This window comes from Dipodomys merriami, unplaced genomic scaffold, assembly GCF_024711535.1.
Source record: "Dipodomys merriami isolate MVZ:Mamm:240054 unplaced genomic scaffold, mDipMer1.0.p SCAF_30, whole genome shotgun sequence".
Classification (NCBI taxonomy): domain Eukaryota; kingdom Metazoa; phylum Chordata; class Mammalia; order Rodentia; family Heteromyidae; genus Dipodomys; species Dipodomys merriami.
In genome coordinates, this window is record NW_027204493.1 from 6,045,989 (window position 1) to 6,072,484 (window position 26,496).

Sequence of the window (26,496 nt, forward strand, 5' to 3'; positions counted from 1 at the left end):
TTTGTCAGTTGTGGGGCTTGAACTCTGGGCTTGGGCGCTGTCCCTGCGCTCTTCAGCTCAAGGTGAGCACTCTACCACTTGAGCCACAGCGCCACTTCCAGTTTCTAGTGGTTTATTGGAGATAAGAGTCTCACAGACTTTTCCTGCCCGGGCTGGCTTTGAACCTCGGTTCTCAGATCTCAGCCTCTTGAGTAGCTAGGATTATAGGCGTGAGCCACCGGCACCGGGCTAAATGGCTTTTTGGGTTTTTTTTTTTTGGTTTTGTTTTTTAATCACAATAGAAGCGCAACACCAGGGCAACATGATAAACAATTGAAAAAGGAATCAAGTTATGGCATTACTTATAATACTCAAAACAACAATTTTACTGTTTGCTTTTAACACTTTCCCATGAGGCAGTTTTCAAATTCTATGTTATTACATCATTCCTAGATAGACCACTAAAATACCAGCAGAGTCATATTGTGCAATTACCATTGCATTAAATTCAATTATCTCCCATTATCTTACAGCCACACTATTTTAATCTGAGTCTGATTTCTATTTAAAATAGAAATCTTTATTTTTTTTAATATGGTATGTTTATTTATTTTTTTATTTACTTCCACAATATTCTGTGTTTTTACTGTTTCCGTTTTTTTGTTTGTTTTTGTTGGCGGTGGGGCTTTAACTCTGGGCCTGGGCGCTGTCCCTGAGCTCTTCAGCTCAAGGCTAGTGCTCCACCACTTGAGCCACAGTGCCACTCTGGTTTTCTGGTGGTTTATTGGCGATAAGAGTCTCACGTACTTTTCTGCCCATGCTGGCTTTGAACCTCGATCCTCAGATCTCAGCCTCCTGAATAGCTAGGATTACTAGCGTGAGATACCAGCGCCCAGCTTAGTACTTCAGTTTTAATAACAATCTGTTTTAGCCCTTATCTCCTGTTTCAGTGTCAGTTCTCTGAGAAGAAGGAACACACAGATGATGAGGAAATATCTCAGGAGTCATCTATCTGCTCAAGTCTCTCATTTTACAGAAATGAAAGTCACATTCTAAAAAATTCAGTGACATGACCAGAATTGCCCAGATCCTCGGCTGTACCCCTCTAATTTTGGCCTTTGCATCATACATGAGCAACAGATACCAGTTTGATGTTACAACCATCCAGGAAAATTATGTATTCATACCTGATTCCTTAATGTTAAAAGCCAAGCAGAAAAGACTGATCTGATACAAATTTTCAGTTAATAAAACCATAGTGTGGCCAAAGAAGCTTTGTAGAAAAGTATGCTATGGACATTGTGTTTAATAAAGAGGAAATTTGTGAATAAATGGAAGTATAGTTTCTTCATGCTTATGTGACCATTTTATAGCCATCTTTCCCTGGGACTTCTCTCTGTGTAAGAAGTAGGTATTAGAATCAGTTACATCTCAGATGGTTATTTTTCCTGGCAAGTATGATTCCTTTTGGAGGGTCTCATACCCAAACTCTATTTATTTTTAGTTTTATTATTTAGCAGTTGTACAAAGAGGTCGCAATTTCATAAGTCATATTATGAATACACTGCTTATTGGTCAAGGTCACTCTTCATCATGTCCCCTCTTTCATGCTTACCCTCAAGTTATGTGGTTTATTTTTACACAGTGTATATTAAATATAATGACTGCCTTTGCTCACCTGTGCTCCCTCTTTATGTATGCCTACCCCAACATGTGTCTGCTTCCTTGTATTCATTTGGATAAACAATTAATTGTTCAGAGGCATTACACCTTTGGATTCCTCCTCTAAGTATATCATCCTTTAGTCAGTTTGTCTGTATGTATATGAATATGATCCTATACACATTATAAATCTAGCTTGTAGAGAAACATGAGCTATTTGTCTCTCTGAGCCTGAGTTACTTCACTTTATATTTTTTTCTATTAAAGCCATTTAAAAAAAAATGCTGTCCTGGGGCTTGAACTCATGGCCTGGGCACCTGTCCCCAAGCCTCTTTGTTCTCAAGACTAACACTCTACCATTTGAGCCACAGTACCAGTTCCAAATTTTTCTGAGTAGTTTATTGAAGATAAAGAGTCTTGTAGACTTTTCTGCCTGGGTTGGCTTGGAATCACCACCCGCAGATCTCAGCCTCCTGAGTAGCTAGGATTGCAGGTGTGAGCCACTGGAGCCTGGATCACACTCAAATCTTAAAGAACAAAGTTGTCAAGAAAAAATAAGATACAAAACTGTCACCCATTTATTATTTTTTTTGTAAAGCAATTCTTCAACTTCCTTATACAGTTTATCTATAATGTAAAACATTTGACAGGTAATGGCAAAGTGATTAGAGGAGAAAATCTGGGTGGGGACAGTATGTGTTTGTTGAGAAAGGAGGGGGGGAGAGAGAGAGAGGAAAGCTTGCTGTGTGGTAGAAGAATGATCCTTGCAGATATAATTTCCTTTCTCACCATGTTTCACAGTCATTACAGGTACTTTCATTAAGAATAAAGAGGGAAGTATAGCTATCAGGGTCCACAAGTTTTTGTCAATTTTTAACATTGTTATTATAAAAGCAATGTACAGAGGGGTTACAGTTAATGAGTCAGGTAATGAGTTCATTTCTTTTTGGACAGTGCTATCTCTTCCCACACTCTCTCCCAGTTTTTCCCTCATATCCTCGCCTGCAAGTTGTATAGTTCATTTTCAACACATTGTATAGTGAATACTACTTCTGCATTTGCTCATCCATTGTCTCTTTTATTTCCATTTCCTAGGCCTGGCATTTTTTTAAGCCTTATTCTGCTCTCAGATTTGAAGCACACATCATTTCTCTCATCCTAGGGGAATTGGGAAAGAGCAGGTGGGGAATTTGAGGGTGCAGGTGGCATAAGAAGAGGACAGAGACAAGATGGAACCTTTTCTTATTCTTGCCAGGTAAAGCAGCTGGCTACATTTGTCATCTACTCTGTCTACTAAGAACAAGATCTGTTTTGTGATGAGTACTGTTCTGGCAGCAGCTGTTGGTTTTTAAGCCAAACATGTATAGAAGCAGTTTCCTTCTTAATTTTCTTATTAAAAATAAGCCCAAGAAGATGGATGTTAGCCAGAATTATGACACTGTGCTTCTCATTAAGTAAAACATTGTCTTTTTTGTGCTCCATGTTTATGCACAAAGAAATGTAATTTCTTTTTGTAAGTTTATTTTTACTCGTACACATACCAGTACAAACCTGTCTTTATTAATACAAGTGGAGCTCTTTAAGCCCTCCAAAAGGAATAAATTAAAAATAAAGTATATTAAAATGAAGTCAACACATTTCTGGACATACTGACATCCAGAAAATTCTGTAAATTGTAGAATATAACTGCTTGGAATTTCATCTGAATCCTTATAACTGGAATTTACTAACTCTTAGGAACTTCAGACTCAGGGGCATGCATTGAATATTTTGATATATATTGCTCATTTCATATTTAGAAGATGATAAGAAGGCATAGCAAGATTTTATTCACTTTAACAAGCTACAATTGCCAGGAAGAATGCAATAAGCTTAACTGATAACATAAGGTAAAAGTTCATATGAGTTATAAGTTCTTCATATGAGTTATAAGAAGCATAATGCAAGAAGCATAAGCTTGGTGGTTCTGCATTTGTAAATGGTTGGTAATTTTAAAATTCTTCTTTATATTTGCATCATAAAGTGTGCAAGCATACTTTTAAGCAAAAAGATTACATGTTCGCAATCACAATAAGAGGGTTTCTCAATTTAGAAAACAGGCAGTGAGGATTCTTAACATAGTTGGACATTTTTTTCTTCTTCTATTTCCTTCTAATAGAGAAAATTATGCCTTTTACTACAAAGAGACTACTGGAAGAAGAGGGACAAAAATTCATGGAAATGTATAAAAGAGGGAAAAAAATGAAAATGAAAATCTGAGTTAGACCAGAGAGACAGAAGAGAAGAAATGGAGAGCAAGGAAGCTGAAGAGTGAGAAGTGAAAGAAGGAAAGTTGTTAATGGCTTGAATTTGAACAGTGGTCCCCAAAGGGGTGGTGGTGGTAGTGAATTTTCCTGGTGGATGTCTTACTCTTTTTGGAGGAGAAGTCATTCTAATAAAACAGAGCAATGTACAATGGGAAGTTGGACATGGAGTTGATACCCAGGGATCATAAGGAATGTGTTTTTACTTCTAAAGAATACATTGGAACTGTAGTAAAAATGCATCTTTATTCTGTTATATTTTCAAAGAACAAGAAATTTATTTGGCCTCAGATTTCATAGCAACCACCCCCCCCAAAAACGAGGTCTACCTTTCTATTTTATGCATCGTATTTTACCAAATCATTTTTGCCTTTGGTTTATACCTAAGATCAAACCATAATGTTATAAAAGTATTTTATAATAACAATACATATGACATGGCCTAGAAAATGGCCTGTTAGAACATTTGATTTATGTAAGTAAAATAACAGAGTAGGGAGTTTCAAATGACCTTTCATTTATATTGAGGTTATTCTAAGTGATGATTTATTGTGGTTTAAAATTGCATTTTTCAAGGTCTTCTGAATAGTAAAGAAACTCTAAATTTTATCTTATCTTACATTTATTTTATTGTTCTCATTGTAGCAACAGGCCTATTCAAGTCATTCATCAAGCAAAAGCCTGACAGAGAACACTAGGGAATATGGAAGGGTTGTAGTCAATCAAGACATTCACCTAATCTCTGGCAAGGAGATAGTTGAGTCTAGGATACAGAATGTAGGTAGGACACGTACCTGTTAATAACATCCTGTTCTGCCACATCATCATACACTTCCTGGTCATCTTCAATAGGTCGTGATGAAAGGGGACCCAGAGAGTTCTTTTTCTGTCTTAGAGAATCATAGTCAATCTCCACTGCAGTTGTTTTAATGTAACCATCTACCATAAAAGGAAAAGACTTGGGTTTAGGTAATTGTAACTTAAAATATTTTAATGTTATAAATATAGTATCAGTTGTGTACGTTTCCCCTTGCCCCTTTACTACACACACACACACACACACACACACACACACACACACACACACACACACACACACACACACACACACACACACACACACTAAGGTAGCAGTTTAATAAACATTAGAAAGGATTTCCACTTAGTTATTTGCTTGCAATTCTGATACATAGACCGCCTATATGGTCTCTATTTTGCTGTACTCTGTATTAGTCTTACCAATTATACTTTAGGGTAAGCTTATTGTCTATTTTAAAGATTCAAAAGTGATTCATATGGACCTTTATTTTCTTTTAATACAAATGAAGCATTTAATGACCTTTGGTCTTTCCTGGAGGAATATTTAACTTTCTATTGCTCTGCATGCAAAAATACAGATGAGGTAAAGAAAGAACTATACTTGTCATTTTAGATTGTCCTATCTCTATCCACCCCAGGAACATATTCCTAACTTGAGGCTTACAGTTTTGTAAGAGTATTTAAAAGAAAACCTTTTGAGACTATAGGTGAGTTAGACTCACATGACCCTCTTGTAGTTCTGCCCAGCCACTTTCCTTCAGGGTTGTCTGTGATGCGTATGATTTCAATTTCCTCTCCTTGCTTGAAGCTTAGTTCATTTTTCCCCCCTTTGACATCACAGCAGGCCCTTGCTTGATGGATGACTTGAACAGGTCCTGTTAGCTACAATGAGAAAACGAAAGCAAAAATGAAACAAAACAGAAAAACAAAAACAGGCTTACTTATCATTCAGGAAACCTTTAAGAAGGACACTTTTGAAAGATAAACTCACAACTTGATAGCTTGTTTATATTCAACATGTAAAGGTTTCAACTAGGAATTGAGAATGTCATTCCTAGTGAATGTTTTTATAGAGAGTTAGGAGAAAACCAGAGAGTCCAAACAGAACCAGGACAGAAGAGGTTCTCTGCATTCAGGAAAGAATAGCACAAGAACTTTGCATGAGAACTGCAAAGGCAGCCTATACTGTTTATGTACAGTCCATGCTGAGTGCTATGTGTTTTACTGGGATATGTGGAGGTCTCATTGGTAGATGGAGATCCTCCTTTAAATTATATAGTCATAAATTCATTTTCCAACTCTTATCAAGGTAATACAGTTGGACAAGCTTCTAGAATTTTTTCTAGTGATTTGAGTTCTACACTTTTTTCTTAATAAAGATGTAATTTGAGTGAAAAAGTAAAATAATGTAAAACTTATTTCTCCCAAAGATATGAAGAAGGACCTCACAATTCCTTGAAAATTGTAAACAATTTCTCAAGAAGTATGTTATATAGATTTTATTTAAATAATTAATTTTTTACTTAAAATATAACTTTGGTAGACCTGCATTGTGTGTTAGTAAAATATTTCACTATCCACACTGTAATTATACTTTTATATAGTGAGTTATTTCCAATATTTAATGAGAAGCTAAAATAGGTAAAATAATCCCTGTGCAATATTTTAATACAATAAAGAACTTTCTAGAAAGATAACCTGTTTCTTATTTTAAAGAACAGAATATGAGTCTCAGCAAAGTTAAATGATAACTGCAAGATTACATAACTCCTATGAGGGGCTAGCATTTAATTTACATCTACCCAACTGATTCTTAGCTGGATATTTTCCTTGTAACTGCTTCTGAACTTCCATTTTTTTGTATCAGTGCATTGAGAAGACATAAACAAATCACATTCTTATCATTTCTATGGAGGAATATTTAAAGCAAACATGCTATGAATTCTTCTTAAAGTGACTAGTTTTGTGATTTAGATAATCACCCTAAGTGTATCTGAGATGCTAGACACATATAAAATTGGATATGTCATCAAAGATGGCAAAGGTAGGGAGTCTTACCGGGGAGTAGAGACTTTAGCTGCAGTAATATTAGAAGTCGCACAGTTATGGAGATCAAGGAGGACAGAGTTCAGAAATTGAGATCCATAAAAGGAGTGCAAAGCAGCAGGTATTAGAAGTTAATAAAGGCAAACATGAAGACCAGTTTCAGACACCAGCAACTGAAGTAACTCAAAGAAATGTTACCCTGGATAGGTCTGGTTCTTCCAGGAGACACTGTGTAACTTACATGACTAAATTATGTGCTATCAGGCCACCCATCCTCATGTGTAATCCTATACTCATGGCATAAATAGGCCACTAGGAAATGCGTAACTAGGTGAACTAAGCTGAATTTCAGTAATTGAATATTCATTCAGTTAATCAACAAAAGTTCCTGGATACCCAGTAACTATATACCCTCAAAATATATTTTAGTTGGATTTTATTATATATATGTTACATATATGTACACATACATATATATTTTAGTACAAGGATAAGGTAGCATATTGGACAAAGAAAGAACTGTCACAAAGATCGGTCCTGTTTCAAAAAGAATGGTTAAATACTTCTCTAAGTATGTATGTTTTTAAGAATGCTGCCATTTTTGTGTGAAAGTTACAAAAAGGTATTACTTCAAGGAAGCCTTACTTTAAATTTCTTCTTTAACTCTTGTTCTTTCTTTTCTTTTTCTTTCTGCTCCTTCTTCTCCAGTTCTAATCTTTTCTTTTCTTCCTTCTCTCGTTTCTTCTCCCGTTCTTTGGAAGCTTCTCTGTGAACATAAATTGTCAGGAGTCTCTGTATGTGCAAGTGTGGATGAATGGATCAGCTTTCACTATTTTATCCTCCACAAAAGGGGACCTTGCAGTGTAGGTGAAGGTGGGCTTTTAAAATCCTAGGTATGTGAGATTATTTTTAAAGGTAATAGAAGGCAACAGTTGAGGATGCCTTCTAGGGACACCCCCAAGAATATCCCCCTTTCAACTTGTGCCAATAAGTGGAAGTCACTGTGTAGAAAGAGTCCATCCTTGCTGCATGCCGGTGTGAATAGGATTATGTATCTCTCTCTTTCATGGGCACACATGAGCATGCAATCACAGGCATTCATGCAAACTTTGATTCCAAACCTTTAGCTAGAAGTAGAGTGGCCGGGAAGGTGGCTCAGTGGTAGAGCGCTTGCCTTGCATGCATGAGGCCCTGGGTTTGATTCTTCAGCACCACATAAGCAGATAAAAAGCCAGAAGTGGCGTGGTGGCTCAAGTGGTAGAGCGCCAGCCTTGAGCTGAAGAGCTGAGGGACAGGGCCCAGGCCCAGAATTCAGGCCCACGACTGGACCCCCCCTCCAAAAAAAAAAGAATGAAGTAGAAAGCCGGGTGCCCATGGCTCATGCCTGTAATCCTAGCTACCCAGGAGGCTAAGATCTGAGGATTGAAGTTCAAAGCCAGCCTGGGCAGGAAAGTCCATGAGACTTATCTCCAATAAACCACCAGAAAACTGGAAGTGGCACTGTAGCTCAAGTGGTAGAGCACTAGCCTTGAGCTGAAGAGCTGAAGGACAGCCCCCAGGCCCAGAGTTCAGGCCCATTGACTGACAAAAAAAAAAAAAAAAAGAATTAAGTAGAGAAAATGAAGATATCCAAGCTGAACATACAATTTAAAATATTCATTTCTACTTTTACCCCCTTTCTAAGGTATTTCTTATTCCATCTAGAAACATGTTTGGAGCCATTTTTTCCCATACATTGTTCAGGAAGCTGGAACTTGGCATCTGAGTGATGTGTTAAACTATATCTCATAGTGCCCTGTGCCCAGGGGAAGAACGTAAAAAATTCATGGGCTCAGGGCATACTAAGAGCAAGAACTATTGATTCCCATGTCTGACTCCCTCTCTTGAGTCTTTCTACTAGTCTTCCTTCCCAGAATCCTCAAAGAAGTAAAACAACACAGGAGTCTCCCCTGTTTAGATAATGGGTTGTCACTACATGCCAATCATATGAACATAAGTTTTTCTTTCTAGTATTGTTTTAAACCATCACTTCCTCTTACAAAATCTCATGTTCATCTTATAAGAAACATGTTCTGGTTAGAAAAATAGAATTCATACATGTCTTCATATGTTTCTCCTTCACTCTCTTGTTCCTGTCAAGAAAAACATCAAGACTAATTAGATTTGATTGTTCTGAAAGGTAACAAAGATACACATATTGAATTGATACGATATTTTGTTAAGCCGTATTTGTGAACTTGTATAATTTGCATATACAAATATAATTTGTATAACTTGTATATATATATACATACACGATTGTCTCTTTTTTTTTTTGTCTTGTGAGATAGACTAAGAAAGCAGGTACAAAAGACTGTGTCTTTCCATGTCATGTCATCCAGATACAGCAAGACATGAGTTCAACACTGATTACTGAGTCAGTGTACTGACTGGTGTGTTATGTCTCAAGCAAGTTACATAAAATAAGATTGTAATTGGCAACACTGTCACCATTACATGTATAATTTTTTAGTTGTTTGGTTTGTATCCATAGGAAATAAGTTACAAATAATTGTTCAATAGTTCTTAAACTTAGCCATATAATTTAAGAAGAGAAATTAAAAAAAAAATCTGACCTCTTCTAGGTTTCCAGTACCTAAAGGATTAAAATAGAATAAACTTAATATACTGCAATTAAGAAACACTTTAATGTATGATTATTAAATATGATATTATTTAAAACAGTTGAAAATCCAATGTTTTATAGTTGGCGGAGAGATACAAAGTAGAATATGTGCCTTAGATCCTCATTGTGATTCTTTTGATACCTGTAACCTGGTACAAACCTTTTTGTACATTTTTATAAAATAAAGCAAAAGCTCCAAAAAATTAACACACTTATTCTTACCCTATTTATAAGGCAAATACATTGTTTCTATGAGCTTTCATGGAACAAAGTATTACCAAAAAAAATCAAAAGTAATACATACTTTTGACTTAAGTGTTCCTCTAGATTTGCTTTCATGTATGAGACAAATTTAATTACATTTTAAAATATTTTACTACTCAAGAGTTTATTGTAATACCAACTGTACCAGATATCAAGACATATTTTCTTTTTTTTAAATAAAATTATTGTCAAGGTGATGTACAGCAGGGTTACAATTACCTAAGTAAGGTGATGATTACATTTTGTGTCTAACTTGTTACCCCTTCCTTCATTTTTCTCCATCTTTCCCTCTTCCCGATCCCCCCCCCCAGTTATATAGATCATTTCCAACATATTGTTTTGTGAATATTGCTATTGCATAGGGTCCTCCTTTTCTTTGTCTCACCATTAAGACATATTTTCTTATTAAGAGCAATAACATATTAAGAACAATTATAAAGTTCGTTTTCAACATAGTGTCTTGTACATCTCATTGTTACAATGGGTCAACCTGTATCCTTATTTTCAGCATTGTGTTACTGCTCTTCCCCTCCCCAAATTAGAAAAATGGGAGGGGGGAGGGAAGGGATGGTAGGGGAAAAACAAAGGAGGAGGTAACAATGCTCGATAAGAAATGTACTCATTACCTTACTCATGTAACTGTAACCCCTCTGTACAGTATTTCTACAATAAAAAAAATTTTCAAAAAGAACAATTATAAAGCTAAGTGCCAGTGGCTCACGCCTGTAATACTAGCTGCTCAGGAGGCCGAGATCTGAGGATCACAGTTCAAAGCCAGCCCAGGCAAGAAAGTCCATGAGACTCTTGTCTCCAATAAACCAATAAAAAACCAGAAGTGGTGCTGTGGCTCAAGTGGTAGCTGAAGAGCTAAGGGATGGCACCCAGGCCCAGAGTTCAAGTCCCACGACCGACAATAAATAAATAAATAAAATAAAAAAGAACAATTATAATAAAAATGTACTGTTGGTATAAGAATGACAACAGGAACAGACTAAGGACCTTAATAACACATCAAACAGATATGCATATTCTATACACACACATATAGAAACCATATGGTATAAGAGTGGCACTGAAAATTAGTGAAAAACAATGAACTAGTGAGAATGTATGGCAAAGAAAAACCTGACTCCATATTCAAGGTAACAAATCTAGATTCCTATGATGTTGTCAAAGGGGACTGCAAAAAACTCAAAGGCCCAAATATAAGTGATAGAATTCATAGGAAATGATACCAGAAAACAAAAAATAGAGTAGCCAATAATGTACTGTTTATGTAGATTATGTATATGTATGCTCATGACATGCACAGTAAATACATGAGAATATTAACCCATGTTCAGGGAGAAAAAGTAAGGCAACAAGTCATGGAGATTCAAGAGAATAAAAGAAGGGTCTTGAATGGACCAATGATGTTGTATCATTAATGACATTATGAGAGTGATTGATTTAAAGTTGTATACCAGAGATTAAAAAGAAAAGATTGCTCCTTACCATCAAAGTGCACGATGCTATCTTGATTTTCCTCATTTACAGGGCTTCTAAAATAAAAGAAGAAAAAGTGAAATTGAAACAAATAAAGGTTCACTGTAAAATGAAGAAGAGAAAATAAAACACATTATTGTTGGAACTCTCCTTCCTTCCCTTCCTCTCTCCTCTCCCTCCCCTCTGATCTTTCTTTTTTCTCTTCAAACTCACTCTAAACTACTTAACTCCAATTGGTCTTTTTTTTTTTTTTTTGGTTGGTCGTGGGGCTTGAACTGTAGGCTTGGGCGCTGTCTCTGTGCTCTTCAGCTCAAGGCAAGTGCTCTACTGCTTGAGCCACAGGGCCACTTCCCATTTTCTAGTGATTTATTGGAGATAAGAGTCTCAGGGACTTTCCTGCTCAGGCTGGCTTTGAACTGCAGTTCTCAGATCTCAGCTTCCTGAGTAGCTAGGATTACAGGCGTGAGCTACCAGCACCTGGCTTTCAATTGCTCTTAACAGCACAATCAATACTCTAACCCATAAATTCTTAATGATTTACGCAACCCTCCATTTTCCATCCTTATTTTTAGACTGATTGGCATTGTTGGAGAACATTACTAATTTTTTTAATTACTAATTTTTTAGTCCTCTTGACATTACAAATAATTGATATCTTCAACTTTACCCTCCAGTCTATTCTATAATCTCATTACTCTTCTAATCAACCTTCTATCACATAATTCTTTTCAATACTTATTCAAAACCCTTACACTTTCCTAAATTTGTGATCCTTTCTTTTCCCCTATAGTCAGATGACTTGTTTATTATTTCACCAATAAAAAAGCCAGGATTGGATATGAATTCTCTTAAGAAAATACATCCCCATAACCTGCAAACTTGTTTTTAGTTATAGTACTCCTTACTGTCTCTCTTCCAAAGTTCTCCCCATCTGTGTTCTCAATTGCGCCTGAATTCTCAGCAATTGTGTTTCTTCAACTATACCTTTTCTTCCATGTGCTGTTATTTATATTCTCCTTCCTTCTTGTCTTAGCGCTAAAGATAAAGTTATTCTCAGCTATTAATAATAAACATTTCTCTTTGCCTTTCTGCATCCTCTGTGTTACAAGACAATAATCTCCTTTTCCACAATCAGGCTAAAACACCCCTACTACACTCATTGACTCTCCTTGCTCTCCTTTCCCTTATTTCTTCTTTGGCCATAATCTGTCTGATATTGCCACTTCTAATTACTCTAAAAAAAATCTTAAATCATCTTAATTATCTCCTAGATGCCTCTCAGTTCCTTTCATTTCATTGCTTTGGTGGCCCTTGTCAGTGTTGGTCATTTTGTCCTTCAACTTCTTTGGGTTGTTTTAAAAAAAATCTCTTGTCTTCTTGTCTCTCTGGCCACTGTCCCACAATTTCCTTTGTGGCTTATGGTGTGGTGTGGTGTGTGTGTGTGTGTGTGTGTGTGTGTGTGTGTGTGTGTGTGTGTGTGTGTGTGTGTGTGTGTGTGTGTGTGTGTGTGTGTGTGTGTGTGTGTGTATGTGTGTGTGTGTGTATGTGTGTGTATCTTCTTTTTTTTCAACTCAAGAACTGTTCTTGAATCGTTTCATACAGTCCAGCACCTTCATACATTATCTTAATGTTGATTTCTGTTGAAATTTCTATCCCAGGCCTTTCTTCTGAATTTCAAATGTATATATATATATATATATATATATATGCATCTATATCTATATTTACATACATATATACATATATTTATTTGAATGTCCTTTAGCTAGTTCCATATCAACATCTCAGAAACTAAGTTCTCCCTTTTCCATGATGGCTTAAACCTGTTCTGCAAAGTACTTTTACAAAATTCATGAATGTACTTAAGTTTTCAATATATAATTTATCTAAATTTGCAGATAAAACCATTGGTTTGTGTTTAGTCTGAGCTATTTGTGTTGTCAAATCATTAATCAAAGATTCTTCTTGGAAATAATTCTTATTTAAATCAAATTACAAGATGTACAAGTAGAAAAAGTTATAGAGTGGAAAGTTAAGTTCCTTTTTTTTTTTTTTTGCCAGTCTTGGGGCTTGAAAGAGCTTGGGCACTGACCCTGAGCTTCTTTTGCTCAAGGCTAGCACTCTGTTATTTGATCCATAGTGCCACTTCCAGCTTTTTCTGTGTATGTGGTATTGAAGAATAGAACCTAGGGCTTCATGCATGCTAGGCCACTAAGCCATATTCCCAGCCTATAATGGAAACTTAAGTTCTTAAAGCAAATTAGGTCTTTGCATTACTAACTTCAATGAAATACATGTTAGTTTAAAAGATGTAAATTCTTTGGATATCAAGATTAACTGACAGACTACTAACTGAAGTCTATTGTTGTTTTCATAGCATATATGTTTTATACAATCAGCACTTACTATTTACAGTTTTATTTCTCATTTTTCCTCTTTTTGGATCATCATCTCACCTATTAATATTGAGAGTACTCTCTGGTCTTCTGCTTCTGCAAGCTTAGCCTAGGCTTCCCTTCAGTGGACTAATTCACCCTTCTTGTCATGTAGCCTGCTGTAGCCCTCCTATTCTCCCAGCCTCTCCTAAACACTCTCCTCTGGGAAGTTATCCCCCATCCCTGTGGCTTCTGTGTGTCATACCATCATCCATGACAGCCATTAACCTGAACTACTTTATAATTACTCAGTAACAGCTTGCAGGTCCCTTGTCTAATAACCAGACTACAAAACTCTCAGGAAAGAGATTGTCCTTTTCTTATTACGACTGTCATTTTTACACAACGACTGGAATAATTTCTCTCATAATAGGTCTTTGATATTTTCTTTTATTTATTAAGTATATATAAACAGCATACTTCCACAGCTATATACAGTGCTTGTAAGCAAGCTCATCCTCTCTATTGAATTCCCTTAACCTTCTTTCCCTCCTACTCCCTTTTTCTCAAGTAGTACTTGGTGGATTTCATCATGCTTCATTCCCAATACAGTCTCCTTTCCACCCCTCTCTCCAGTGAATGACCTAGATAGCCCTACCTTTATACTCATGTCCTATCATTATTGTCATCTAAAATGATTATCATAAAAATTCTTTGATTTTTAAATGAGTGATATAACAGTAATGCCAAGAGACTTAACTAACTTTTATTACTGAAAAGTTATTTTCACTTGTGAAAAGGGTTTGTTGTTGTTGTTGTTGTTTTTGGTCAGTTGTGAGGCTTGAAAACTCAGCCTGGGCGCTGTCCCTCAGCTCTTTCAGCTCAAGGCTAATGCTCTACCACTTGAGCCACAGATCCACTTCCGTTTTTCTGAGCTGTTTATTGGAGATAAGAGTCTCACAGACTTTCCTACCCAGGCTGGCTTTGAACCCCAACCTGCAGAGCTCAGCCTCCTGAGTAGCTAGGATTACAGGCATGAGCCTCCGGCACCCAGCTGTGAAAAGGGTTTTAAATCTGAAATACCAGTGTAGTTCCTAAATACTTGGATGAATAAGACCCTTGTGAAATGAAGGATTTTGGCAGAACACACTCATCCATCGTGTATGCCCCTGTTCTTATGTAAAATATTTATTAACCACAGGCAATGTTTGCTTGCACATGTTTATTCATAGACCCAACATTATGGCATAGAAATTTTAGTGCCATCTAATGTAGGTCTGAATTTATAATATGTATAGTATTAAAATATTCTCTAAATATGGAATGAGAATGGCAATACAAATATGGCAATGACAGTGGAGAATAAAAGAGAAAAATATGAAAAAGAGATCATTACAAATGTGCTGATTCAACCCGGATCCAATTGTCACCAGTTGTTCAAAGTACCCCATGCACTGAGAAAAGCTGCAAAGAGAGATTAGGAAGAAACAATGGAACCAGTCACAACCAAGGACAGAAAACGGAGTGTTTAGAGGGAGGGGAGGGGAGCAAAGCAGAAGAAAAGGAAGCTTATCATTTGGGATAATAAGTTCTTTCAAGAAACCCTTTTCTGATGGCTCTCTGTTGTTCAACCACAACATATAGAATTAAAGAGGAAAAGTGGAGTTACTTTCGTATCATGATCATCATTTTTAGGAAGCTAGTAAGGTTCTATTTCCTGATAGTTAAAGATAGAAAACTGTTGATACTTATAACCTACTTTCTGTTCATGAATTTAGCTTTTAATTGCTAGAATTTTTTCTTCTTCCTTTCTTCTTAAGAAAGAAAGAGGCATTTAAATGTGGTTCTATATTTGCCCTTATCAGGAATTAAAATTAAGAGGCCTCTCCCTTTTTATGCTTATCTTATGATTTATGGCAAATAGGTAAGAATGGACAACTGAGAAGAGCAATCTCAAGTTCTGGAAAATTTTTAGAATTTATAATTAATTAAAAGAATATAATGGTAAATCCTTACCCAAACAAATCTCTTAAAGTATGGGAGACTTCAGGGGAACAACCATTCATCCTTTTCTAACTTAGTCACTTCCTACCATTTATTATTTCTTATTACCTCACTTTTCCTGTCTCATTACTATTATTAACCATGTAATTTGTTTTCTATCCTGAACACTCAACCACTGGTTAATTTTCATCCAAAGAATTCGTTATGCTGTTAAAAAAAATCACAATTTATTTTAAAAAACGGTACCCAGAAATTATACTGGAAGATGCTGATTTAAATATTCCTCATGATAAAAACTGGCTTTTTGATCCTTAAGTTCTTAACATGTCTGAGTAAAAATAGCAGAAAATACAAAGACTTATCTTTTGACCACTAGGTGGGGAAGCAATACAATTTAAAAAATACATTTAATATCGGCTTCAAAGACTGTTTTCAAAGTTATTTATGAGTTCTGATTCTTTCCTGCCTCCACTCTTCTATACTTTCAAACTGTCCTGACCTGAATGAGCTTATTATAAATTCTTTGTGGGAACAGCTTCAGAAATAGGCAGATCAGGCAGCAGGTGATAAAGAGTTTCTGAATTTGTTGAAATTCCTCCCTGGAGCCCAGCTCAAGTGTCCATGCATGAATTGAATGCACCCTATGTAGAATTCTGAACCTTACCAATCATTTAGGTTTTGGAGAAACCAATCCCTTACAAGACTGTGTTTGGTCCTTGGTGCCAACAGTCCTTCCCTTTTTACCATTATTATTTTTTCATCTTTTAACTATCAGCTTACAAATATGTTGATACTTTTGTTTTAAACTTTTAAAATAAGATTGTCTTGATCCCACTTCTCTTATCTGCCCCATGTTGTTGTTTTGCTTTTTTCCTTTGGAGAGTGTCTAGCTGGGCACTGGTAGCTCATGCCTGTAATCTTAGTTATTCAGGAAACTGAAATCTGAGGGTTCAGCACCAGCTAGGGAAGGAAAACCCAAGGAACACTCATCTCCCATGACACAGAAGTAGAGCTGTGGCTTAAGTGGTAGAGTGCCAACTTTGAGCTAAGGGACAGTGTCCAGGCCCTGAATTCAAGTCCCAATACTGGCACAAGACAAAACAACATCAAAGGGTGTCCATTTGAGCTCTTTCCAAGTCCTCTCCTTCCATTCTTTTTTAAGGCTCTTTCTAGCAGGCCCATATAGTCTTTCTTCTGACAATTTCATATGCATTGACCATCACGGTCTTCTCTTGTTTGTTCTCAACAGTGTCTGACCACTAAGGTACAGGGCGTGACTCAAACTGTATTTATCGAGTAAATACTTTTAAAAAATTAGATCTTGACTTGAGAGTGGTCTCTGATTAGAGAGGGAAAAACATTTCTAGGCTGCCAAAAACCCTCTTGAAAAACATCCATGTAGGCTTTGTAAAGGGTGATGATGAAAATAAATGTAGAACTGCCTGCATCTTCCACCTTTCTACTTGAAGGCCAATCTGTGAATTCCCCCGGCACATTCATGTAACACAGAAGCTTTTGAACCTGAGTACTGAGACCCATTTTGCTTTCATTTCCTCTGTTTGTTTGTCTAATTTCTCTTCCTAGGGAAATTTTCTAACCTACATATTTCCTCATTGTGGAAATAACTTGAGCATATTGATAAAGAGCTTAAAAAGCTTTGACACTTTCTTCTTTGGGAAAAAAATGCTTATAGATATTCATAGCATTCACACCTTCTCTTTTCTTCATTTTATAATTAACTTTCAAAATTTCTAGCTATAAATTATTTGGGCAATATAACACCCAAGACTTTTTTGCATGTTTATTTTTTTTCCTAAGGAGATGTATTGTTTGAAGCTGAAAAGTTTAGGCAAATCTAGTTATAACAGGAGTCCTTACTAAGTTGGAACAGGGATGGGATTAAGTTTATTGTTATTGGAGAATTTTGTTATTCTCTCATGAAAACTGTCTTATAAATAAGATTATTTTTTGTCCCTAGCTGCTACTAAGCTCTTTCAACTTTGTCTACCTTGCAAGAATTCCTTGCAAAGCTGGAAAATTGTGTGCGCTGATACTGGGGCTTGAACTCAGGGATGGGGGCTTGTCCCCGACCTGTTTTGCTCTAGGTTAATCACTCTGTCATTGGAGCCCCAGCTCCACTTCTAGCTTTTTGGTGGTTAATTTGGGATAAGAGTCTCATAGACTTCCTGCATGGGCTGGCTTTGAGTAGTGATCCTCAGATCTCAGCCATCTGAGTAGCTAGGACTACAGGTGTGAGACACTGGCACTAAGTTGCATTTGATTTTCTTTTAGAAGAATTTACTATTTAGGTTCACCAGTGATTTGTCTATAGGAATTCGGTTCCATAAAGTTCTATACATTAGTATCAAGTATTACCTAATTGATAAGAAAAAGCCTTGTTTTACTTAGAGTATATAAACAACATGGCTTGTGGTGAACACCTGCTTTGGTTCTGGGCCCCTGGACTTTGCTAGCTGGTCTTCAGATGGTACCTATGTGACCAGACTCCACTGGCAATTTTGGCACTGTCTCTAGACTTCCTTTAGAGGTAGTAGAAGACATGCACTTCATTCTCATAACTAAGTGAAGGCACACACAGGGTGGGTCCCCCACCCTTTCACCCTTCAGGCTTTTGGGAACACAGCATCAGAAGCCTGTGTATGGACTTAGTTGCTGTTTGTACCTTCTTGTTACTTACAAAACTCAACCTCAGCCACTGGTGCTACTTGATACTGAGTCCTTTTAGTGAATGGGAAAATACATGGGTGGAGTGGAAAACTGAAACAGTGGGAATGGTGCCGATTATTCACCCTTTTCACAATTTCTACAATCAAATAGTATGCCTTGTCAGTCTTCAGGATTCATGCTCAAGTCATTCATTAACATTTCTCACTAGAATTACTCTGTCTTCAGAAGCCTCACTGAAGCTAGTAGCTGAGACATGGTTACATAAGATTTATAAGTTCTAAGATGGAAATCTACTGGGGTAAATTTATCAGGGTAGAAAAAATTTAGGAAGAAAAAGTCCATGATGTTCTACATGTGAATGAAAATAGTATACATAAAATTAGATACATATAATAACATATATTAGTTATTTTCATTCAACTAATTCTTAACCTCACATGTTAGCAGTCAGATGTCCTCTATTCTTATTTAATAGTGATATCTCATAAAGTGTATTAGTCTTTACATTAGCATTAATAAACTAAAATGCCTGGATGTACTGCTCATACAAATGTACAAGGCAGGTGGTGTCTAATATAGTAAGCACAAATCTTCTCTAAAACCTCCAATTACTAATTTTAACTCCCAACCCCTACCAGGAAAGCTTAATAAAGTGACAAATAGTAATGGCTACCCATGGCTAGTATGTTTTCAGCCTCTGATGTAAACTGCAATCATTCTATATTTAAAGAAATCACCTGCTATTCTTATTAACCATTTCAATTAGATGGATTTCAATTTCTGTTAGAAGAATAGTAAGTATCTTTATTGTTAATGTCATCTATCTAGTAGAAAGATTTAAAGGAAGGAAAATCAAGTTGTATTTTATCAGTTGTGATATCATTTAGTTGTGGTAAAGGGGAATTATGTAGAGCAATTTTCTGAAAGTGGAAGGGAAGACCTTGCATATCTTCCCATAACAATCTATGCCTACTTGGTACTGTGTGAATATTTTTCCTTCTATTTCAATCTTCTACTTGTTTTTGCCTGGCTTACTTGCTATTTTGGTAAATCACACATTTGCTGTGCATAACATCCCATAGAGTTCTGACATTTCTAAAAAACTTAAATACATAAAGGCTTGAATGAGGCTCTTCTTAGGCTTCTGACAGCTGGCAAAAAAAATTCTGAAGGAATTTGCATTTCTTTTCAATGGAAGCAATTTAGTATAGTGTTTTTTCCCCCCAGTTAGTTGAGACAAGGACTCTCTGTTGCAGCTCAGACTGTTTGTGAAGGCTCTGTCTCCCAGGTGCTGGGATTACAGGTATCTATGGCCACTCCCATGAATATAGTGATGTGAAGTACATATTTATCTTGGTTTAAATTTCTACTGTCTACTACCATTTGGTCCTAAAGGTTATTTGGCCCTTCTAAAGTTCCATTTTGTGGTCTGTGAAATAAGTATACTATATCATTTGATATGATAATAGATGAGATCCACAAATGCCAGCACATTATAGGCAGTCAGTAGAAGATTGTGACAGTGCTGATGGTGATAACGATCATGGTAAGGTAAATGGTGATGATGATGATGGGAATTATGTTAGTAATGATGGTGATGGTCATAGTGGAGATGATGGTGGTATTGCTAACCTCAAAAAAAAAGTCCAGAACTTAAAAAAAAAGGTGGATATTTATTTCAAGTCCTTAAAAGGAAAAGCTCACTTCAAATGAATGCAGAGGAAGCTCAATATGTAATAGATTAACAAAGGTTGCTCAGATTTAAAAGGGAGGAGAGTGGTCCCCTCAGCCAGTCCTTCTCCCTGCCAGATCCTTCCCAATGTCCCTAGAACTTAACCATGGAACTCTCAATACCCTGCATAATCTGAAAATCTGTGGCATGACATGGGTAAATAAATGGCAACATTATGTTTGGCTTACTTGAGGTCAAAGGAAGGCTTAATATTTCTGGGAGGTAGGGTTGGAAGTGGCGATTGTGTTGGGTGAGATGGTGGTAGTGGTGGCTGGCTCGCTGAGCAGGATGGTGGAGTTGGTGGCAGGGAAGTTGTGGAGTAAGGCGTCTGGCCTTTGCTGGTGCCTAAGAAGCAAAGCAAATACAATGAATTCAGACAAATCTCCAGAGTGAAAAATCCCACCATTCCAATTATGCAATCCTTACATATGAAAATGTCTGAAATGCATCCCAAGTTGGATGGATGCTTTTATGAGTTAATATTTTCAGTATCAGGGGAAAGGACACTTTAAATGTTCAATTTCATGAGATAGATAAACTCTTACGGTTTATTTCCCACTATTAAAATAATTTCTCTTATCTTTTTTGATTTTGTAAACTTTGTTTTTAATATTATGCATTTTGTGAATAAGCCCACATCAACTTTGTAACGCCTTTTTCATGATTTTACAAATATAGTTTATTTTTCATCACTTTAGAAAAAGATATTAGTTTTTATAGTCTGCTTATAGATATTACACTTTTATTTCTATTTTCTTTTCTTTTCTTTTTTTTGGGGGTGGGGGAGGGTCCGGTCATGGGGCCTGAACTCTGGGCCTGGGCGCTGTCCTTCAGCTCTTCAGCTCAAGGCAAGCGCTCTACCACTGAGCCACCTTCCCAGCCCCTATTTCTATTTTCTTGAATCATAAATATGTTACATTTTGTTTTAGTCATCGGTCTTAATATTTCCTAATAATATGAGTAAGTCATATACTTTATTAAAAATTATAATATAGCTGGGCTCTGGTGGCTCTAACCTATAATCTTATCTACTCAGGAGGTTGAGATCTAAGGATCATGATTTAAATCCAGCCCTGGCTAGAAAGTCCATGAGATTTTCATTTGCAATTAACCACTAAAAGCTGGAAGTGGAGCTGAGACTCAAGTGGTAGAGCACTAGCCTTGAGCACAAAAGTTCAGGGACCGCACCTAAGCTCTGAGATCAATCATTCAATCACCAGGACTGGTACACACACACACACACACACACACACACACACACACACACACACACACACACACACAATTATAATATAAATATTAATAAATACCTTTCAATAGGTAGGTTGTTGCTTTTTTATTTTTAATTTTTGCTGGTATTGAAGTTTGTACTCAGTACCTCATACTTGTTCAATTGGTTTGCTTGGTTGTTCAACAGGCACTTTATCATCTGAGCTATGCCTCTTTCCCAACTTTTGATGGTTATTTTTTGGGATGAACTTTTCTGTCTGGGATGGCTTTAAGCTTCCATCCTCCTTGTCCTGAATAGTTCCAATTACAGGCATGAATCAGAGGCCCCCAACTTGGTGCTTTTAAACATTTTGGTACAAATGCATGCTTCTGAGGAATAATTTTTCTCAATATTAATAAATATCTTTCCAGGTTAAATTCAAGATAGTGTTTAATAGATGAAGGATTATTTTTCATATAGAAACCATGATTAAACTGCTACATGTTCTCACTGGTTTGTGCAAACAAGGCAGACAATCTCAGAACAATGGATTGGAGCAAGGTCATTAGAAAGTGGGAAGGGAAGCCAGGTGTGGTGGCTCATGCCTACAATCCTAGCTATTCAGGAGGTTGAGATCTGTGGATCGCAGTTCAAAGCCAGTCCAGTCAGGAAAGTCCGTGAGATTCTTATCTCTGGAAGTGGCGCTGTGGCTCAAGTGGTAGAGTGCTAGTCTTGAGATGAAGAGCTGAGGGATAGTGCCCAGGCCCAGAGTTCAAGCCCCATGACCAACAAAAAGAAAAAAAAGAATAAAGTGGGAAATGAGTAGGTATGGAGAACAAGTTAGATAAGGGAACCCACTATTGTTAAAAATGAGCAATAAGCTCATTGGCTTACATAGTACGGTAGAATAATTATTGGTTACAGCAATCTATGATGTATTTCCAGGGTTTTTTTTGTTTGTTTGTTTGGTTTTTTTTGGTTGTTTTTGTTTGGTATTCTGGGGCTTGACTTCTGGGCCTGGGTATTGTCCTTGAGCTTTTTTGTGCTCATGGCTAGTGTTCTACCTCTTGAAACACAGCTCCACTTCTAGCTTTTTGTGGTTAATTGGAGCTAAGAGTCCCATGGACTCTTCTGCCTGGGCTTGCTTTGAACTGCCATCTTCAGATCTTAACTTCCTGGGTAGCTAGGATTACAGGTGTGAGACACTGGCACCTGGTTATGATGTAAAAGAGATAATGCTCAAACACATGAATGATTGATGCTTGAGAAGATAAATGTACTTACAACCCTGAGCTGATTGTTATTATACACTGTACATATATATTCAATTACCATACTCTACCCCAAAGAAGTACAGATATTAGCTCTCAAGACAAAACAAAACAAAGTATCAAATACTTGTCAGCTGTCTTTTTTGTTGTAATTAGAAATAAATTCTATCAGTAGACACGCTAGGTAAAATAGAATCATTTTAAGTGCTTGAGAGACAAGGTTAACAAGTCTTTGACAGATATCAACTGTACCTTTATCAGTTAGAACATGAGTTTTCTCATCCAATTTTAGTGTCTCTGTCAACACTGACATTATCATGCTATGAACTTTTGATCATATTATGGAAAATATTCTACCTTCCTGTTGTAAGTTAATTTCATTTATTATCAAAATATACCTGCTCAGGAATTAGCACATTAGACAATGCCAGGTAACATTTAACAATAGTTAACATTTAACACTAGTAAGAAGGAAGTATTCCACTTTCTCTATTGCAGATAATGACTTCCAGTATTTTATGTGTTTCTTTTGTTTTATTGTCATATTTCTCTCACCTGTATATAGCTCTGGCTTGATTTAAGATTTCAAAAAGGTAATTACTTTTCTATCTTGTAGACAAGGAATTTTGTTCTCTTCTTCCCTTTTCAATAAAGAAAGTCATAACTGTTTTTGACAAAAATTTGAATTCATTATTTATATTATGATGACTACAAATATTGGGCTTTGCTGAGTCAAACATTATGCTATGATTACATTTCCTTTCTCATTTAATTTAATGTTTTCCTAGAGTTAATAACTGCCTCACTTGGTTATTTGCAAAGTCTTTTTTCAGATCTCCCCCACCTCCCGCCAGTTTCCAATGGTTTTTTATATTTCTTGTCACAGAAACAATATACTTGTCAGACAAGTTTAATTTGGAGGAAACAAAAGAGTGCATCTTACATAATTATTTGCAATACTTGTGCTGCTCTGAAATTTTGCAACACAGTACCGCTCCTGGAGTTTTTCTGCCACCGTCATGCTCTGATATTCTAAGAGAACAAACTGCGATGGAAAGGGCCAGAGTGTCAAAGGCTTAAATCCTAGTTTATTTACCTTCCGAGTGACATGGATCACTCACTTTCTGGTTCAATGTGTAAAGCAGAAATAATACTAGTGCCAACCAATGGGTTGTGTGAGACTTGTGAGACAACATATCTAAAACATCTGGAACAGTGCTTATTGGATGGTAAATTCCATGGCTTGTTTTTCATCCTACTCTACATCCAGCTCTGTGGTAGCACTAGAGATAAATCAGACAAAATCTATGCTCTTAGGGATTTGAGGAAACAATACTTAAACTAAATGCAAAGAAATTGTTATATCAACTGTGGTGGGAGTTGTTATGCATGGTGGAAAGACTAAGTACTGTAATTCTACTCAGCAGGCATTCTGCTCAACTCTGCACTCAGTCACTTCACTATAGTAGATTAACATAGATGTGGTAAGAATATTTTTTTCTTGTGGAAATTGGAAACACTGAAATAAGACCTTCATTCATTTTTTATTGTTTGTTAGAGTTGAGAAGATAATGGAGAAAATGATAACAATGCAGCTTGGATTTGTGTCATTTCTGCAGTCACTCTGAAGGGCATAATATGGAGGAAATATTTTTGGTAGTTAAAAATATTTGGTAGTTAGGAAAACTATCTAAGTAAAGAGCTAGACCTCAATAGAGGTGCAGTTAATGTCTTATGTTTATGACCTATCTGCTATGTTTTGCTGCTTCTCAGGGTAATGGAATGGAAATTATTGGACCTATTAAGAAATTTTCCTAATAGCTGAGTATAATTATGCTTCTTTTTGGCTTTGTACTTTTCCTCTTACTCAGATTTTATAAGGGAGCTTAAAATAAGAAGGAACTGACTTTAGAGAATATAAATTTTACACATATGGGTGTCTTGGATAGTAAATATATTATGCTTCAGAACTGGGATGTGGAAACTAGATAGCAGGAATGTAGACCATCAGAAGCTAATAGACAACAGGCTGTCAAAGATAAGACCTGGAAAAAAATTTCCCCAAGTATTAGGAGGGGGGAATTTGAAATAAAATCATAAAAGGACTTAATAGGTATAAAAAGGAAAGGGTAAGTTTGGAATTGGTTAGTTCGAAGAATTAAAGATGCAAAATTTAAGAGATAGCACCTAAGATTCTGTGCTACTTACTGATCTTGGGAACAAGGATTTGTCTTGGTAGACCGTGGTCATTTAGAATGACAAGAGCATGCTGGGATATGAAACCCCAATACAGCTGGCAGAGCTGATGTCCTAGTCAGCTCAGATGGCACAGCTCCAGTGGTCTCATCAGATGAGTTTGCAAGCCATTCCCCATGTTCATTCCAAGACAGAAGAAGGATCTGTGCTCTGAGCATTTTAACAGGAACCCAAGCCTTGAAGAAGAGATAATGCACATTTTCTAGTAAGTAAGTAGAAGCTTAGAGTAACTAATACCAAAAGTAAAAGCAGTGACTGTTCATAGTGGTTACAGAACAAATGGGTTGAGAGGAAGGTAAGGATGTTGCAAAACTCTTTAGAACAATAGATTTCAACAGTTTAGAGGTAACAATCCCACTCCAACTTACCTTCCCCTTTATTTCTCAAGTCATGCTCAGGATGGCCTGGAAATGCTCAAGGCCAGGATGGGTTTGCCAGGAGGAAAAGAGTAGGAAGAGACTGCCTTGAGTCAGAGGTGATCCAGCGGTTATCTGGCCCTGCCCTTAAGGGTGGTTCCAGGTTCTCTGAGACACAGGATACCCATGGAGGGAGGTAGAGGGTAGGGGTGAAATTTCATCAGGATCTAAAACTCTGTAAATAGAAAAAGGGAACGAAGGGAAAGGAAAGAAGACTTGGAAAGGAGGACTGTACTGGAATGTGTAGCAAAGACCCAAGGAGGGGAGTAATAGACTGATAGGGAAGGGAAATTGATTATCTTTGCATTTTTATATCCTTTTGCCAACCAACATACCATTTCTGAATGCTATGGCAATACTGTGGCAGCACAAAGTGTTCTGAGGACTCAGGAACTCTAACCCAAGGGTTCTTTGGTTTATCTTTTGACTAAAAAGGCACCTACAGACATTCTCCATGCCTCCCAAAGTCTAAGATTTGCTTGAGGTCTAGTTTTCAATTTTGCTCTGAATCTATGGATTTCTTTACAAAACCAATGGCATTACACCATACTGTTCCCAAATGCCACAAAACCTGTTAGGCTGGAAATGATCACAATATGTGTAAATGTATCTGTAGGAAAAATCCTTGCTACGTTAAAAGAATTAACAAGATTTAGGGAAATAATATCATTCAGGGAGATGGGACTAATTCTAGCACAGATAGTTTTATCATAACATCATTAATGTACAATTTACTAATTTATCATAATTTTGTATGTTTTTGGTCTTAATACTTAACATTAAAAATGATAAAATATCACAATTCAATTTGCAGTTTTTACATGAGGGTGAGGAGATTTTGTCCCATTTGTGTGAGCATGTCATTTATGAAGAACATTAGAAGTGTAACAACTTATTAAGATTAGTAACTGGAGAAATGAATATTATCTCTTATGTGATTGGAATTTGATCTCAAAAGAAGAACTTATAAGACAGGAATATAAATAAATGTTTCTATGCATGTTAAAGTACCTTAAACATTTTCAGAGGAGCCTCAACAATCTTCAAAGGTAAAGACTTGAAACTTTTGGGTCACAGACATAGAAGATGTAGTTTTACAAAATTTTTCTTTGCCTAATTTAGAGTCTTTAGTTTTTAATCTTCAAAGGATTTTTAAGTCACAGAGGATGGGAAATTTTGAAAACCAACTTATCTAAAACAAAGTTTTGTAACAATATTAGTAAGAAAGCTTAAGTTTGGAAAGCAAGCTGCCAAGAAAATGTGGGTCAGGTTAGAAAAAAAATCTATCAAAAATGGAAAGAAAAGTAATAATGAAACGCTA

At 36.4% G+C, this 26,496-nt stretch overlaps 1 protein-coding gene across 4 annotated transcripts in view; it reads right to left on the bottom strand.

Moving 5' to 3' along the window:
• The window catches only part of Fyb1 (FYN binding protein 1), a 128,102-nt gene that overhangs the window by 24,232 nt on the left and 77,374 nt on the right, over positions 1-26,496 (bottom strand). For all 4 annotated transcript variants that reach the window (XM_070041081.1, XM_070041080.1, XM_070041079.1 and 1 more), the window contains exons 3-9: positions 20,211-20,367; positions 11,233-11,279; positions 9,425-9,444; positions 8,907-8,941; positions 7,455-7,575; positions 5,486-5,645; positions 4,739-4,883 (exon numbers count right to left, since the gene is read on the bottom strand). In XM_070041081.1, coding sequence (XP_069897182.1) covers positions 4,739-4,883; positions 5,486-5,645; positions 7,455-7,575; positions 8,907-8,941; positions 9,425-9,444; positions 11,233-11,279; positions 20,211-20,367 — 685 coding nt within the window. The remainder of the gene's footprint in view (positions 1-4,738; positions 4,884-5,485; positions 5,646-7,454; positions 7,576-8,906; positions 8,942-9,424; positions 9,445-11,232; positions 11,280-20,210; positions 20,368-26,496) is intronic.